Consider the following 15,334-nt stretch of genomic DNA (forward strand, 5'->3'; position numbering starts at 1 on the left):
GCAACCTCCTCGCTTCCAGCCGTCCCCCTCCTCTCCGTTCCTTCATAGGTCATGGAGGAGGGGGTAATAAATGACCCCCGAGGTCTTAGTTATGGCTTGGGGAAAGGGGGAAGGAACTTCCGGTGGCAGGAGGGAGGACGCAAGGAAGAGGAAAGGGCGGCACGTTGTTGAGTTGGCAACCCCGGCTCCGCCCCCGCTCCCAGGGCCCCTCACTTTCCGCTGGGCCAGGAAATGAGCCGAGGCTCTGGGCAGGTGGCAGCCCCCGGAGCTGGGCGGGTGGCACCGCGGCTGGGCCCCGCCCCTGGGGCTGCAGACCTGCGCGCTGGCAGCGGTGACAGCGCAGCGGCGAGGTCCCTGCTCGCCACGCCCCCGGCCTGACGCTGTCCTGCGGGGCACGCCCCCTCCCGCCTCCCCATCTCGACCCCCTTTGGGGGCCCAAATCTTTGCCCGCCAACGGCGCCGCCATCGCCATCGCCTGCGCGGCCCCAGCTCAGCGAAGAACAGGCCTCACCAGGATCTCCATCTGCTGCCGAGGTGGCCAGAGCCCCGCCGCGGCCCTCCCTGGGTTTGCCTCCGCCAATAGCCCACCGAGCCCTGCTCTCCAAACCACCCGGGGTTCTGGTTTACGCTGCCCAGCCACCCACCCCACTGTCGCGCTCCCACCTCCCAGCTCCTCCCGCTGCTCAGGTCTGCCACCCGGTCCTCCCAAGCCTCCCCCCCCTCACGCACCCGGCCTCCTCCCCACTTTGTCCTGGGCCTCGTGTTGCCCCCGCCGGCCTTGCTGCTCCTGTGCCTCCAGTGTCCGCAGTCATCCGTGCCTGCAGCCCACCAGTCCTCCTCCCAGCCCTCCGCCTTGCCCCTACCCCACCACCGGTTCTCTTTCCTCTGTGACTCACACCTGTGCTTCAAGCATCGGAGCCAGCACTGCTTCTCATCACACTCCCCAACACAACCCCCTGGGCTGCATCTACCCCTTTCCCAGGGCTGCCTCCACCTGACCCAGGACCTCGGATTCCCTTGGGACTCTAAGGCTGCCCACCCCCCACTCCCCTTCCCAATGCGCTAAACCAACCCGCTCCAGGCTGCAGGGCCTTAGGCCCCCTCCCTCTTAGCCCCCACATTTTGTGTTCTCTTGCAGCAAACACCCCAGAGTTCCTCTGCTCAAGCCTGGCCCCGCCGGCCTGCAGCAGGCAACTCCTGGGCCCCGCTTTACCCACCCGCCCAACAGCTGGTGCCGCATTTGCTTCCCTTCTCCTGGGTGTCCTTGACTTTCCAACCTCTCTTCTCAATCTCACTTGCCTGCTCTCTTTTCCTTGTTTGTCCCAGGTGCCAGGATGGTGGGGGAACTCCGCTACAGGGAATTCAGAGTGCCCCTGGGGCCCGGCTTGCATGCCTATCCCGATGAGCTGATCCGCCAGCGACTGGGCCACAATGGGCACCCAGAGTACCAGATCCGCTGGCTCGTCCTCAGGCGTGGGGAGGATGGGGAAGGGGGCTCTAGTCAAGTGGACTGCAAGGCTGAGCACATCCTGCTATGGATGTCCAGTGACGAGATCTATGCCAACTGCCACAAGATGCTGGGCGAGGATGGCCAAGTTATCTGGCCTTCCCAGGAGACTGCAGGGGAGGCTGGGGCCCTGGACAAGTCTGTGCTGGAGGAGATGGAAACGGATGTGAAGTCCCTGATTCAGAGGGCCCTTCGGCAGCTGGCGGAGTGCGTGGGCACCATCCCTCCTGCTCCTCTGCTTCACACTGTCCATGTGCTCAGTGCCTATGCCAGCATCGAGCCCCTCGCTGGCGTCTTCAAAGACCCAAGGCTGCTGGATTTGCTCATGCACATGTTGAGTAGCCCAGATTATCAGATTCGCTGGAGCGCCGGCCGGATGATACAAGCCCTGGCCTCCCATGATGCTGGTGAGGAGCAGTGTGGGGAGGAAGGGAGAGCAGGAGAGCGGCTGGGCGGGCTTAGGGCCTCACAGGAGCCTCTGACCTCATCAATACGTAAATGATCTGTTGCACTTCTCTCATAGTTGGAAGAAAAGGAGGTGGGGTGGTAGGTAGGGGCACCTCTACAGAAGAGGAAAGACTGAGTCCCCAAGAACCTCATATCAATTGGCTGTCTAGGCAAAGGAAGTGTAGACTTTTGCAAGATGTGTATATATACATATATATATGCATGCATATATATGAAAAAGGAAGTTTTGGCTTTCGAAGCAAATCATGTCATTCCTAGTGTAGGTGGGAAAAGGATTGGAGGGTCTAGGGGGTCTAGGAGAGATGCCTGGGAAAGTTAAGGTTAGGGAGCAGTTACTGATTGGAGTGTGGGTTACAGGGACCCGGACCCAGATTCTTCTGTCACTGAGCCAACAAGAGGCCATTGAGAAACACCTGGATTTTGACAGCCGTTGTGCCCTGCTGGCTCTGTTTGCACAGGCCACACTCTCTGAACACCCCATGTCTTTCGAGGGCATTCAGCTGCCACAGGTATTGTCAGGGGCATTGGGGGTGGAGCTGTGAAGATCTAGCAAGCAGGCCTTTATACCTTTCCATAGAGGATGGTGTGGAGAGAGGGGCTAAAGCTGGGACAAAGTGGACATGGGCCAAAGACTGTGTCCTACAGGTCCCAGGACGGCTGCTCTTCTCCCTGGTGAAGCGCTATTTGCATGTCACCTCCCTCCTGGATCAGCTGAATGACAGTGCTGCAGGACCAGGAGCCCAGAACAGCTCTGCTCCTGAGGAGTTGAGCAGGGAGAGGGGTCGGCTGGAGTTGGAATTCAGCATGGCCATGGGCACCCTGATCTCAGAGCTGGTGCAGGCCATGCGCTGGGACTGGGCCTCCAGCAGACAGGGGCCCTTGGCTCGGTCCTCCTGTTCCATCTTCCAGCCCCAGCTGGCAGATGCAGGCCCAGGACTGCCACCCACCCAGGCCCAGTCCTCCCTCAGGAGGTCAAGGCGGTTTCGCCCTCGCTCTGAGTTCGCAAGTGGCAATACCTATGCCTTGTATGTGCGGGATACCCTGCAGCCGGGGATGCGCGTGCGGATGCTGGATAATTACGAGGAGATCAGTGCTGGGGACGAGGGCAAGTTCCAGCAGAGCAACAGTGGCGTGCCCCCTGTGCAGGTGAGAGCGCATGGCGGTGGGACCCTGACGGGGCCTCCATGCAGGGGACTCTGGCAGGAGAAAACTCCCAAGGGAATTGAAATGGTCAAAGAGGGGTCTATTGAGAAGGGGGCCATTCGGAAGGCTGGAAAAATCTGGGTTTAGAGGGCTCTGAGGTCAGGAAGACTCCCAGGAAGGTAACTGAGACAGGTAGGCTTTCCCAAAGGGCCAGGGCGTCAGGGTAGTGCAGGACAGGAGGAAGTGTAGATGAGAGGAGAGGCAGGGCCAGTGCTCATAGGGGAAGGCTGTGTCCATGCTCTCCAGTGTTTTGGCCAGGGGTCATCTGCGGGCTGTGTGTCCTCATCACGTGGCCACAGCCAGTCATTAAGTGAGCTTTCTGTTCCCCTTTCCGCTTTCCCCATGTTCTTCCAGGTGCTGTGGGAATCTACTGGCCGCACCTACTGGGTACACTGGCACATGCTGGAGATTCTGGGTTTTGAGGAAGACATTGAGGACATGGTGGAGGCTGATGAGTACCGGGGGGCAGTGGGCAGTGGAGCCCAGGGTGTAGGTGAGCCCAGAGGGTGAGCTGGCGTAAGCTTTGAGCACGGGAGTGGTGGTCTGGCCGGCTGGGCGGTGATCCTGGTGCCCGATGCCCCATTCCCACAGCCCTGCCCTCCTGGCGATGGAAACCCATGGCAGAGCTCTATGCCGTGCCCTATGTGCTGCCTGAGGATGAGGACGCGGAGGAGAGCGAACACCTGACCCAGGCCGAGTGGTGGGAGCTCCTCTTCTTCATCAAGAAGCTGGATGGGCCTGACCACCAGGAGGTTCTGCAGATCCTCCAGGAGAACCTGGATGGAGAGGTAGACCCCAAAGCTGGGAGGCTCCACTGCACGGGCTGCACTGAACTAGAGCGTTTGGAGGGCTCCGGTGGGACCTGGAGGCTGATAGTGGAAGGGGCTGCAGGGGAGGGGTCTAAGTTCGGAGGAGTTGGCGAGTCGTCTGGGAGGAGCCAGCTGCCAGCCATGGCAGGTTCAGGATGGAGAAGGCATATGCAGAGACCCCCACCCCTACCCCGTCCCCTGAGCCTCTGTGCTCAGAGGGCTGCCCGCAGTGAGAGCTTCTCCCGGTGGCAGGTTCTGGATGACGAGATCCTGGCTGAGCTGGCCGTGCCCGTGGAGTTGGCCCAGGACCTGCTGCTGGCTCTGCCAGAGCGCCTCGATGACAGCGCTCTCAGGGACCTGCTCAGCTGCCGCGTCTACAGGAAATATGCGCCCGAGGCCCTGGCAGGGCAGCCGGCTTACCCATCCCTGCTGGAAGCCCAGCCCCAGCCCCAGCAATCAGCGGATGCAGCCGGAGTGGGAGGTGGGGCACCAGACAGACAGTGGCCTCTCGGAGGGCCTGAGCCCCGGAGCTGTCCGTGCTGAGTTCTGTGTGATCCTGTCCAGAAGAGATGGCACCCGAGGGAGAAGCTGAAACCTAAGAGATGAGCAACAAATCAGAGAAGCAGACACTGTGCTCCCTCCATAGAATGAAGGAGGATGTAAAGTTAGAAAACGGAGAGAGTTTAAAGCCTGAGAAAGCCCACCCTCCACATTTTTCCTAGTGTCGAGAAAAACTAAGTGTTAACGCTTTTAGATACAGGGAAATGCTCTGCTCTGTGGACGGGAAGCGTCTTTGCAATTGTAAGGATAGGAAATATAAAATTTGTCATGAAGCTGTCATAAGTACATTATGCAGTGTTATGAGACCCTAAACCAGTGGTTCTCAACCTTCTGGCCCTTTAAATACAGTTCCTCATGCTGTGACCCAACCATAACATTATTTTTGTTGCTACTTCATAACTGTAATGTTGCTACTGTTATGAATCGTCATGTAAATATCTGATACGCAGGATGGTCTTAGGCGACCCCTGTGAAAGGGTCGTTCGACCGACAAAGGGGTCACAACGCACAGGTTGAGAACCGCTGCCCTAAAACAAAGGGGACAAAGCAAATCAAAAACATTTTTAAAGAAGTTAGGAAACAAGATTGAGAGTTAGGAATTTGTCCTTTTTTGATCCTTCACATCACTAACCGTGGCCAACCCTTGTGACTTCCCTCGTCCTGTAGCAGAAGAACCCCGGACGCAGTGCCCCCGCAGCCCCCTGCGGCATCTGGTGGAGGGCTATGGGCCAGCTGGGAAAATTGTCCTGGATCTGGAGCAAGCCCTCAGCTCAGAAGGGACCCAGGAGAGCGAGGTCAAGTCGCTGCTGCTGCTGCTGCGGCAGCAGCCCCAGCCCTTCCTGGTGCTGATGCAGAGCCTGGACACTCCAGCAGCCAACAGAGCCCTGCACCTGGCCGTTCTGAGGTGATGCGGTGGTGATAGGTCGGGGGGTGGGGGGAGAGGGGTCTCTGAGACTCGCTGCATATCTCTCCTTCCACCCCTGCTCCCCAGAATCCTGATGCGGCTGGCGGACTTCCCTGAGGCGCTGCTGCTCCCCTGGCATGAGGCCATGGACGCCTGCATGGCCTGCCTGCGGTCCCCAGACGCTGACCGAGAGGTACCCCTGTCCTGCTTGGGGGGATGCTGAAGGCAGGGGACGCAAGGCAGCCTCTGATGAGGCAGACCTCCTGGGTGGGGCTCTGAAGGGCACAGCGGAGCATTGTGCTCTTGGTTTGGGTTTGGCTTTAAAATTGACTTTTATTTCTTTAACACTAGAAAGACTGAAATTTAGTATATACCTATATTGCCCAAAAGCAGTCAAAATGACTGCATTGTGAAAGAATAATATCGGAGCACTCTTCACTTATGTTCCTTAGCTTTTCCAATAACTCACTTCTATTCGACATTTCTTTCATGAATTTAGGGCCCAAAAGAAATAAAATAAACAACTTATTAGAACAAGTATCACTGCATAAAGATTTGAATAACAAGTACTAGTTTAGCTTATTGAGCAACTGCAACTTATCAAGTATCGACAATTTATCATGTACTTATATGTTATCATGTGATGGTAATTGAAAAAAAATGAAAACTGTTCTTTCAATACAGAGCTGAACTGTTATTACTCAACTCAATAATAAGAGTCATTTGATTAAAATTTCCCCAAGCAGTCAAAATGACTGCTTTTGGGCAATATAGGTATAACACACATATATATATATATATATATATATATATATATATATATATATATATATACATATATATATATATACCGGAAATGAAGGAGCGGGAGGTAACTACAATTATTAATAAACGCATTTATATGTTGTACAAAAAGTCACAAAATTCTAAGACATTGTGTCCTTATATACATTTGTTTTTCTAATTGAAATTAAAAAGCAGTCAAAATGACTTCCTTGGGCAATCTAGTGTTAAGTATGTAATACATTCACACAATTCACAAATCAAAACGATATAATAAGATATATACTGAATTCTCACTCCCACCTGAATCCCTGTTTTCCGTGGGCCCCTTATATATATCCTCCCTGTGTTTCCTTATGCAAATATAAACCAACCCCAATGTGTGACCTTATTTGCCAGCTCCTTTTCTACACAAAAGGGTATGTCCACATGACATTAAGAGCCTCAGTGGATGCAGGAGACGGAGGAGACCATCACATCCCAGAGTCCCCTGCCACAAAGACATCCTGGGCACAGAGGCTGGGGCGGGTCAGAGAACTAGGGTCCTGGTGGCAGTGGGTGTCTGCAGCATACACCTTGGCAGGGTAGACTCGCTGTGCGCACACACATTGGTCCCTCTCGGCCCCTCCCCACCCACAGGTGTCTGCTTAGGGCCTGAGGATCGCAAAATGCAGCCCCACAGCTGGTTCTTGGGACAGTTGGGCCGGAAGAGAAACACGCTGTGGTGCTGTCTGCATCTCCTGCAAACATAATCAGGAGTGGAGAACGCCGCGGGGGCAGAGCACCTCCTGGCTTTTCCATTTCAGTTTGTCTTTGGTTCTCTCACTCCGCCCAGCCCTTGTGTCTTCCCCATCCCTGTCATTTTATTTCCTTACTCTGTCTTGTTCACGGCAGTAGCCCCAGCACCCAGCACCCAGTGGGTGTAGAGTAACCACTAGTGCAGATGCCCCTGTGGCCGGTGCCTTGTCCCCTTTATTCACTCCCCCGCCCACACCCCAGGTGCTCCAGGAACTGATCTTCTTCCTGCACCGCCTGGCCTCCGCGAGCAGGGACTATGCCGTGGTGCTGAATCAGCTGGGAGCCCGAGATGCCGTCTCCAAGGCCCTGGAGAAGCACCTGGGGAAGCTGGACCTGGCCCAGGAGCTGCGGGACATGGTGTTCAAGTGTGAGAAGCATGCCCACCTCTACAGGAAGCTCACCACCAACATCCTGGGAGGCTGTATCCAGGTCAGGGGGAAGGATGGAAGCTGTGGGGTCACACATGGTAAGAATATGAAGCCGAGCAGTGGAGGGGCGGGCGTGTTTCTGAAGTTGGGAGAGGCGGGTGAGTCTAATAACCCTGGGGCTTTGTTCTCCACGCCTCTGCCCATGTGGACCTGCTCTGCCTGTGGCACGGAGGAAGTTCCATTGCTGCTGGGTCTTTCTCCATACGTGTTCCTGTTTCTCCGTGTTCCTTCCTCTCCTTGTGCCCCTTCTCTCCGATGTTCCGGCTGCAGATGGTGCTGGGTCAGATCGAAGACCACCGACGAACCCACCGACCCATCAACATCCCCTTCTTTGACGTGTTCCTCAGATATCTGTGCCAGGGTCCGTGCCTGTCCCCACGTCACTCGTGCCCCCATACCTGCGTCTGTTTTCCCTCCACATCTACCGGGCTGTGACCGCCACCCCCTCCCACCGCCCCCAGGCTCCAGTGTGGAAGTGAAGGAGGACAAGTGCTGGGAGAAGGTGGAGGTGTCCTCCAACCCGCACCGGGCCAGCAAGCTGACGGACCGCAACCCCAAGACCTACTGGGAGTCCAACGGGAGCACCGGCTCCCACTCCATCACCGTGCACATGCGCCAGGGCGTCCTCATCAGGTAACAGGCTCCATGCATGTGCTTGGCCACCCCACACTTGCTCACGATTTCCGTGTTTGTCTTGGGCGAAGCACCAGCCCCGTGAACATGACCAAAGGGTCCCCTTGGCTCCGTCTGCAAGGATATGACCGGTTCCAGTTCCAACTGGTTCCTCTCCCTGCTCCCAGGCAGCTGACTCTGCTGGTGGCCGGCGAAGACTCGAGCTACATGCCGGCCAGGGTGGTGGTGCTCGGGGGCGACAGCGCCAGCTCTCTTAACACAGAACTCAACTCGGTAGGGACCCCTGTGCTGTGAGACCAACCCTCACAGGATCAACCCTCCTGCCCAGACTCCTACATTCCTCTCTGCCTTGGGCCCCATAGAAAGTAGAGGCCTTTATCCCTGTGCCTACGTGATGGCATCAGGCCCTCAACAGTGAGGGTGGCAGCAGCACCCTTGCATCAGGGCCTCCCACATCCTGGGCTGGGAAGGGAGGGACACCGCGAGGGACAGGAACAGACTGTGCTCTCAGCACTCTCATCCACACACAGAGGTGACAGCCTTCCCCCCGCCCCCCACAGGTCAACGTGATGCCCTCCGCCCGCCGGGTGGTCCTCCTGGAGAACCTGAACCGCTTCTGGCCCGTCATCCAGATCCGCATAAAGCGCTGCCAGCAGGTAGGGCAGGCGTGAGGTGTGGCTCCCGGGCACCGGGCTCTTGCCCTGCAGCTGTTGCAGATCTTGGGCCAGAGCTCCAGCTGGGTGGTGGGCAGCTCCAGGAGCGAGGCCTGAGGGTGTGGCTGACGGCAGCCCCTCCTGAGGAGACTGTGCACCAGGTGAAGCAGGCCCGTGCGCCTTGCAGGGCGGCATCGACACGCGCATTCGGGGGTTGGAGGTCCTGGGCCCCAAGCCCACGTTCTGGCCAGTGTTCCGGGAGCAGCTCTGTCGTCACACACGCCTCTTCTACATGGTTCGGGCGCAGGCCTGGAGTCAGGACATAGCGGAGGACCGCAAGCACCTCCTGCACCTGAGTTCTAGGTGTGTGCGAGCATGTGTGTGCCTGTGTGTGCGAAAGGTGAGAGGTCACAGGTGGCGGCTGGGCGGGCTCCGTGGCGGGTGGGAGAGAGAGTTAACGTGCCTGGGGAGGGGCTGGAGTGTTCTGTAGTCTGAGGAGGGAAGGACAGAGTAAAGACGAGATTGCTCTGGTGCCCTGGGAATGGAATGTGCCAGTTAACCCTGGGGGGGTGGTTTGCCAAGTACTCAATGGGGATTTGGTCTGGGTGGACACTGGGGCCACTTATGACACCTTCCTCCTTCCTCCTCATCCCCAGACTCAACGGGGCTCTGCGCCAGGAGCAGAATTTTGCTGATCGCTTCCTCCCTGACGACGAGGCCGCCCGAGCGCTGGGCAAGACCTGCTGGGAGGCCCTGGTCAGCCCCCTGGTGCAGAACATCACCTGCCCCGGTAACCATCCGACCCCTGACCCCTTTGCCATCCAGCTGTCGGCCCCACTAACCGGCCTCTTCATGCTCTACCCTAGAGCCACCGGTTTTTGCTCTTGTCCCTTTTGGGACCTGCGCGTGTATTTGGAAACCCAGTGCCCCTCTTCTCACAGCCCAGGGGCCACCTCCTTTCCCATATCTCTCAGGTGCCAGCCGACCCCATAAGATCAGAAGGGGCCTTGCTACCTCCCTCCCCCAGATCATTCTGTCCACTGCTCTTTCTCCACCCGCCAGTCCTGCAGACATGCCCTGCCGTGGCTTCTTTTCTCTGCCTCCAGATGAGGACGGCGTCAGCCCCCTGGGCTGGCTGCTGGACCAGTACCTGCAGTCTCGGGAGGCGGCCCGCAACCCTCAGAGCCGCGCGGCAGCTTTCTCCTCGCGGGTGCGCCGCCTCACCCACCTGCTGGTGCACGTGGAGCCCTGTGAGGTGCCCGCTGCGGCGGGGGCCGCCCCTCGGCCCAGTGAGTACCAGAGGACTCAGGCGGGAGCTCGGTGGGGGCATTGCCCTGTGTGCCCCCACTCATTCTACGGCTTTTGTCCCTCCTCACCCTACCCGTCCCTGTGTGCTCAGCCTATTCCTCTTCCAAGTGTGTGTCACCCCACCAGGAGCATCATTTGGGGTGGCAGCATGTCGGGAAAGGCCCCCGGGCTCAGCCTTGAATGGGGACCCAGGGCTGAAGGGCTGCCCCCACCTTCCTCTGCCCTCCCTGTCTCCACAGACGGCAGAAACAGAAGCCACGACTGGGGCTCCCTGGCTACCCCGGGGCTTCCCAGCAGCATCGTGAAAAACCTGACCCGCTGCTGGCAGGCAGCGGTGGAGGAGCAGGTGGGCAGGGCGGGGCGGGGAGGGAGGGAGGGAGGAACTGCCATGGTGTGGGGTGGCCTCCTCACGCTGCTGCCCCTTCTCCACAGGTGAACAGTTTTCTGACCTCACGCTGGCGGGATGACGACTTTGTGCCACGCTACTGTGAGCAGTTTAATAATCTGCAGAAGTCCAGCTCCGAGCTGTTTGGGCCACGGGCAGCCTTCTTGCTGGCGCTGCAGAACGGCTGTGCCGGGGCCTTGCTGAAGCTCCCTTTTCTCAAAGCTGCCCACGTAAGCCTCCCACCTCGCCTCTCCCTTCCCCACCTCAGAAGGGCCCACCTTCCATTCCCATTCAGTAAGCAGCATGCACTGGGACATAACCATGTTGTTGTTGTTTGGGCTTTTATGTATATATCCATGCTATCAAAAATTCAAAGAAAAGCCCTGGCCAGTTGGTTGGAGTGTCGTCCCATAGACTAAAAGGTTGAGGGTTCGATTCCCTGTCAGGGCACATACTTATGTTTCCAGTTTGATCCCTGTTCGAGGACCACAGGGGAGGCAACTGATGTTTCTCTCTCACATTGATGTCTCTCTCTTCCTCCCTTTCTCTCTAAAATCAATAAACATATATTTTTTAATTCAAAGAAAAAAGCATAGTGACCCGCAGCATGCCATCCTAATATATCTTGATAAACTTTCTCCTGTCTGAATGCATGACTTAACAGTTCACTCATGAGTACCTAAAATGCCGTATCCTGTTTCCCTGGATCGTTACATTAAAAGCCTTTGCCAGTGTTGCTATTTGCACTCATTTTTTCTTTGTGCCTAAATTCCATCTAATGGATGTACTATAATTTACTCCCTCATTCGCATCATCCCATAAATATTTAACAAGCGCTTAAAATGTGCTAAGAGTTGAAGATAGACGAAGTCTGTCCCCTCAAAAATTTAGTCTTCTAGGAAAGACATGGAATTAAGCAGATGATAAACTAAAATGTTACAGGCTGTCTGGTAAGCAAGGAAGGACGCAGTGGGAGCGTGAGGCAGCGGCTGCCCGAGTTGCTTTTGGTCGTTTTGTTTCATTAGTAATGCTGCAGCGTGACCATTTTTGTACATATAACGTATTTCCTCATATTAAATTATGGTTGTTAGCCCTGGCCAGTGTGGCTTGGTTGGGCATATTCCCGTTCAGGGCACATGCCTGGGTTTCGGACTCATTACCCAGTAGGGGGCATGTAGGAGGCAGCCCATTGATATTTTGCTCTCACATCAATGCTTCTCTCTCTCCCTCTCCCTCTCATTAATACAAGTGTTAATGACTTGATAAAGCAGTTTTATGGCCCAGCCAGCTCAGTGTTGAACATCAACCTGTGAACCAGGAGGTCACACCTTGATTCTCTATCAGGGCACATGCCTGGGTTGCCGGCTCAGTCCCCAGTAGGGGGCGTGCAGGAGGCAATCGATCAATGATTCTCTCTCATCATTGATGTTAATGTCTCTCCCTCTCCCTCTCTGAAATCAATAAAAACATGTTTTGAAAAAGTTTTACGAAAGTGTTGACCAATTTATGAAGCTTTGAGCCATTCGTATCTACTGCATCAGACCTCCTCACTGCTCCCACCCACTAACCCACTCATGGTTTTCCTGTGCTCTTCCCACTGCCCAGGTGAGTGAGCAGTTTGCCCGGCACATTGACCAGCGGATCCAGGGCAGCCGGATTGGTGGGGCCCGGGGGATGGAGATGCTGGCGCACTTGCAGCGATGCCTGGAAACCGTCCTGATTTTCTCTGGCCTGGAAATAGCCACCACCTTTGAGCATTACTACCAGTGAGTGTGGGCCTCGGGAGTGGGAGGTGGGGGGAGGCAGGCCGACAGAGGGGTCTGGGAGCCTGGAGGCCTGGAGCAGGAGGCTGGGCCGTGCCGAGTGCCCACACTGAGGCCGGGCCCGGGCTGTGTGTGCTGCAGGCACTACATGGCGGACCGTCTCCTGAGCCTGGGCTGCAGCTGGCTGGAGGGGGCCGTGCTGGAGCAGATCGGTTCCTGCTTCCCCCACCGCCTCCCCCAGCAGATGCTGCGGACCCTGAGCACCTCTGAGGAGCTGCAGCGCCAGTTCCACGTCTACCAGCTCCAGCGGCTGGATCAGGAACTCCTGAAGCTGGAGGACACGGAGAAGAAAATACAGGTGGGTGCCAGGGGAGGGAGGAGCAGATGGGAGGCTCGGAAAGCAGAGAGGCATGGAGCAGACTGGGGAGGCCCCCCGGCTTTCGGGAACCTGTGTTCCTTCTTCTGGTGGCCAGGAGGCCAGTGGCAAGGAGCACGCGGGAGCCCACGAAGAGGAAGCTGAGGAAGCCGGGGCCGCAGCAGCCGCAGAGGTGACGGAAGAGGAGGAGGAGGAGAACGAAGACCTCTACTATGAAGGGGCAATGCCGGAAGTGTCTGTGCTGGTCTTGTCACCACGCTGCTGGCCCATTGCCTCCATCTGCCACACGCTGAATCCCAGAACCTGCCTGCCCTCCTACCTGAGGGGCACTTTGAACCGATACTCCAACTTCTACAACAAGAGTGAGGAGCGGAGCGAAGGAAACGGGGGGAGGGGGGCTGCGATGCTGGGGAAGAATTGGGGGTTGGGGCGGGCCCTGGGGTTGGGAGGCTTGATGGGGTAGACTTGAGAAGAAAGGGCAGGAGCTTAGGTTTGGGGCAGGGGGTGGGGCTATTAGGCACTAGATCACTGAACTATTGCCTTCTTAACATAAGACCCCAGACTCTCTTTGTGGGTGGTGAGGAGGATGGAGGCAGGAGGCACTGAGGCCCCCAGAAAGGGCTCTCTCTCTCCCTCCGTGGTAGGTCAGTCACTGTACCCCAGCTCCCACTGGGCTGGGCAGTGACACCGGAGGGGGATGAGAATCAGACCTACCTTCAGGGGGTCCCAGACTAACCAGGGAGACATGCCTTCTCTCTCAGCGGGATCCCAGGCAATGAGAGCCCCTGCGCTTCCTCACTTTGTGGTTTTGTCTCCCTAAACTATGGGGGACTCCTCGAAGGCGCTGACCAGAGCCTGCCTGGGACAGGGCTAGGCACGCGGTGGGCTCCCCGGTGCCTGAGGCTCCCCGGTGCCTGAGGCTCCCCTGGCGGGAGCAGAGAAGGCTGAGCTCCAGAAGGCTCAGGCCAGGAGCCTGTGTCCACACATGCTGGGCCACACGCTCTGCAATTAGCGGGGCCAAAGCTTAACCAGTGGTGTGCCCTCACCAGGCCAGAGCTACCCTGTCCTGGAGCAGGGCCCGCCGAGGCGGCTGCAGTGGACGTGGCGGGGCCGGGCCGAGGTGCAGTTTGGGGACCAGACCCTGCATGTGTCCACCGTGCAGATGTGGCTGCTGCTCTGTCTCAACGACCTGAAGGTGGTCCCGCTGCCTGCTCCTCCCTGCTCTCTCCCACTCCTCTCCCATCTTTTCCCTAAACGTTGACTCCTGCCCTCCTTCCCTCCACCCTCTCCGCTCCACCCCGTGAGGAAGCCCTGAACGTCCCCCCTTCCCTAGGCGGTCTCCGTGGAGAACCTGCGGGCCCTCTCGGGGCTCCCTGCAGACACCCTGAATCAGGAAGTTGGGCTTCTCACCTCCTCACGAGGCCCCCTGGACCTTCACGAGCAAAAGGACGTCCCAGGAGGTGTGTGCTGAGGGCGGAGGGCTGAGCCGGGAGGCGTGTGCTGAGGGCGGAGGGGCCTGAGCAGGTTGGCCTGGTCGGGGGCCGCCTCCCGAGTGCCTAGTGCTCGTTTCAGGTGTGCTCAAGATTCGAGATGACAGCGAGGAGCCCAGGCCAAGGAGGGGCAACGTGTGGCTCATCCCCCCTCAGACGTACCTGGAAGCTGAGGATGAAGAGGGCCGGAACCTGGAGAAGAGACGGAACCTTCTGAACTGCCTCATCGTCCGAATCCTCAAGGCCCACGGGGACGAGGGGCTGCACATTGGCCAGCTTGTCTATCTGGTAGGCGGGTGGGGTGGGCAGGGGTGATGGAGCTTTGGGGTGGAGGGTGCCGTCCACAGAGGGAGGTGGGCCCACATTTGAAGCCTCTGGTTCCCTGTGGTCCTGGGAGGGTTGAGGTTGGGGTGCACCTGGTGCCCTTGGAGCTCGTTGCCCTGGCAGCTTGTCCTTGGAGTGGAAGCTAGACGTGGGAGAGCTGGGTGTCTGACCTGTTGTCCCCCTCCCTTCTCCCTACTAGGTGCTGGAAGCGTGGCAGAAGGGCCCCTGTCCTCCCAGGGCTTTGGTCAGCGGCCTGGGTAGGGGGTCTGCCTGCAGCAGCACTGATGTCCTCTCCTGCATCCTGCACCTCCTGGGCAAGGGCACGGTGAGACGCCGTGATGACCGGCCCCAGATGCTGTCCTACGCAGTCCCCGTGACGCTGATGGAGCCTCACACCGAGTCCCTGAACCCGGGCTCCTCAGGCCCCAACCCACCCCTCACCTTCCACACCCTGCAGATTCGATCTCGAGGTGTGCCCTATGCCTCCTGCACCGTCACCCAGAGCTTCTCCACCTTCCGGTAGCCCTGCAGATGGGACCGGGGCTAGGCAGGGCCCGGCTTCCTACAGAAATAAAATGCAGGAGTTGGAGTACGCGGCCTGTGTGGTGACTGCTGGGGATCTGGCGGGCTTCGCTGGCTAAAAGGGAAGAAGAGTCCTCTGGTTCCGAGGCCGTCTCGTGCCGTCCAGGAGTCACTAGGGTGAGGGTGACAGCGTGGGGAGAATCGTGCAGGGAGGGAGTCAGGTGTGACTTAGCATCGGCCCCTCAGCAGGGGATTAAGTGGACAGGGATGGATCGCCACCCCTTCTCAGAGGGTGTGTGGTCAGAAGTGCTTTCACCTGGTGGGCTGCAGGCTCAAGCCCATTTTTTTAAAAAAATGTATTTTATTGATTTTTCACAGAGAGGAAGGGAGAGGGATAGAGAGTTAGAAACATCAATCAG

General features: G+C 57.6%; 1 protein-coding gene across 4 annotated transcripts; it reads left to right on the forward strand.

Annotated features, from left to right (window-relative positions):
- The first annotated feature begins 78 nt into the window (after positions 1-78).
- CUL7 (cullin 7) lies at positions 79-14,982 on the forward strand. Of its 4 annotated transcripts, none has more exons than XM_059701621.1 (26): positions 79-534; positions 1,327-1,914; positions 2,333-2,484; positions 2,621-3,121; positions 3,533-3,671; positions 3,770-3,966; positions 4,240-4,468; positions 5,215-5,452; positions 5,540-5,645; positions 7,235-7,462; positions 7,732-7,822; positions 7,923-8,094; positions 8,262-8,367; positions 8,655-8,750; positions 8,935-9,110; positions 9,404-9,537; positions 9,854-10,040; positions 10,302-10,401; positions 10,488-10,670; positions 12,046-12,206; positions 12,345-12,561; positions 12,677-12,941; positions 13,629-13,774; positions 13,913-14,039; positions 14,152-14,357; positions 14,593-14,982. In XM_059701621.1, exons 2-26 carry the CDS (start codon positions 1,335-1,337, stop codon positions 14,914-14,916), a joined length of 5,061 nt encoding a protein of 1,686 aa, XP_059557604.1. In that variant the 5' UTR covers positions 79-534; positions 1,327-1,334; the 3' UTR covers positions 14,917-14,982. The 4 variants fall into 4 exon arrangements, with proteins under 4 accessions (XP_059557604.1, XP_059557601.1, XP_059557605.1 ...); XM_059701618.1 differs by having other exon boundaries at positions 80-534; positions 9,854-10,036; positions 10,295-10,401; XM_059701622.1 differs by having other exon boundaries at positions 80-534; positions 5,218-5,452; positions 9,854-10,036; positions 10,295-10,401.
- The last annotated feature ends 352 nt before the right edge of the window (positions 14,983-15,334 follow it).

Source organism: Myotis daubentonii, chromosome 6 (genome assembly GCF_963259705.1).
Source record: "Myotis daubentonii chromosome 6, mMyoDau2.1, whole genome shotgun sequence".
In the NCBI taxonomy this organism is placed as follows: Eukaryota; Metazoa; Chordata; class Mammalia; order Chiroptera; family Vespertilionidae; genus Myotis; species Myotis daubentonii.

Coding starts and splice junctions, on each gene's coding strand:
- CUL7 (XM_059701618.1), top strand. CDS start 1,335: ATGGTGGGGGAACTCCGCTACAGGGAATTCAGAGTGCCCCTGGGGCCC. Junction 3,967..4,239: donor AGGAGAACCTGGATGGAGAG/GTAGACCCCAAA, acceptor TCCCGGTGGCAG/GTTCTGGATGACGAGATCCT. Junction 14,040..14,151: donor GCAAAAGGACGTCCCAGGAG/GTGTGTGCTGAG, acceptor TGCTCGTTTCAG/GTGTGCTCAAGATTCGAGAT.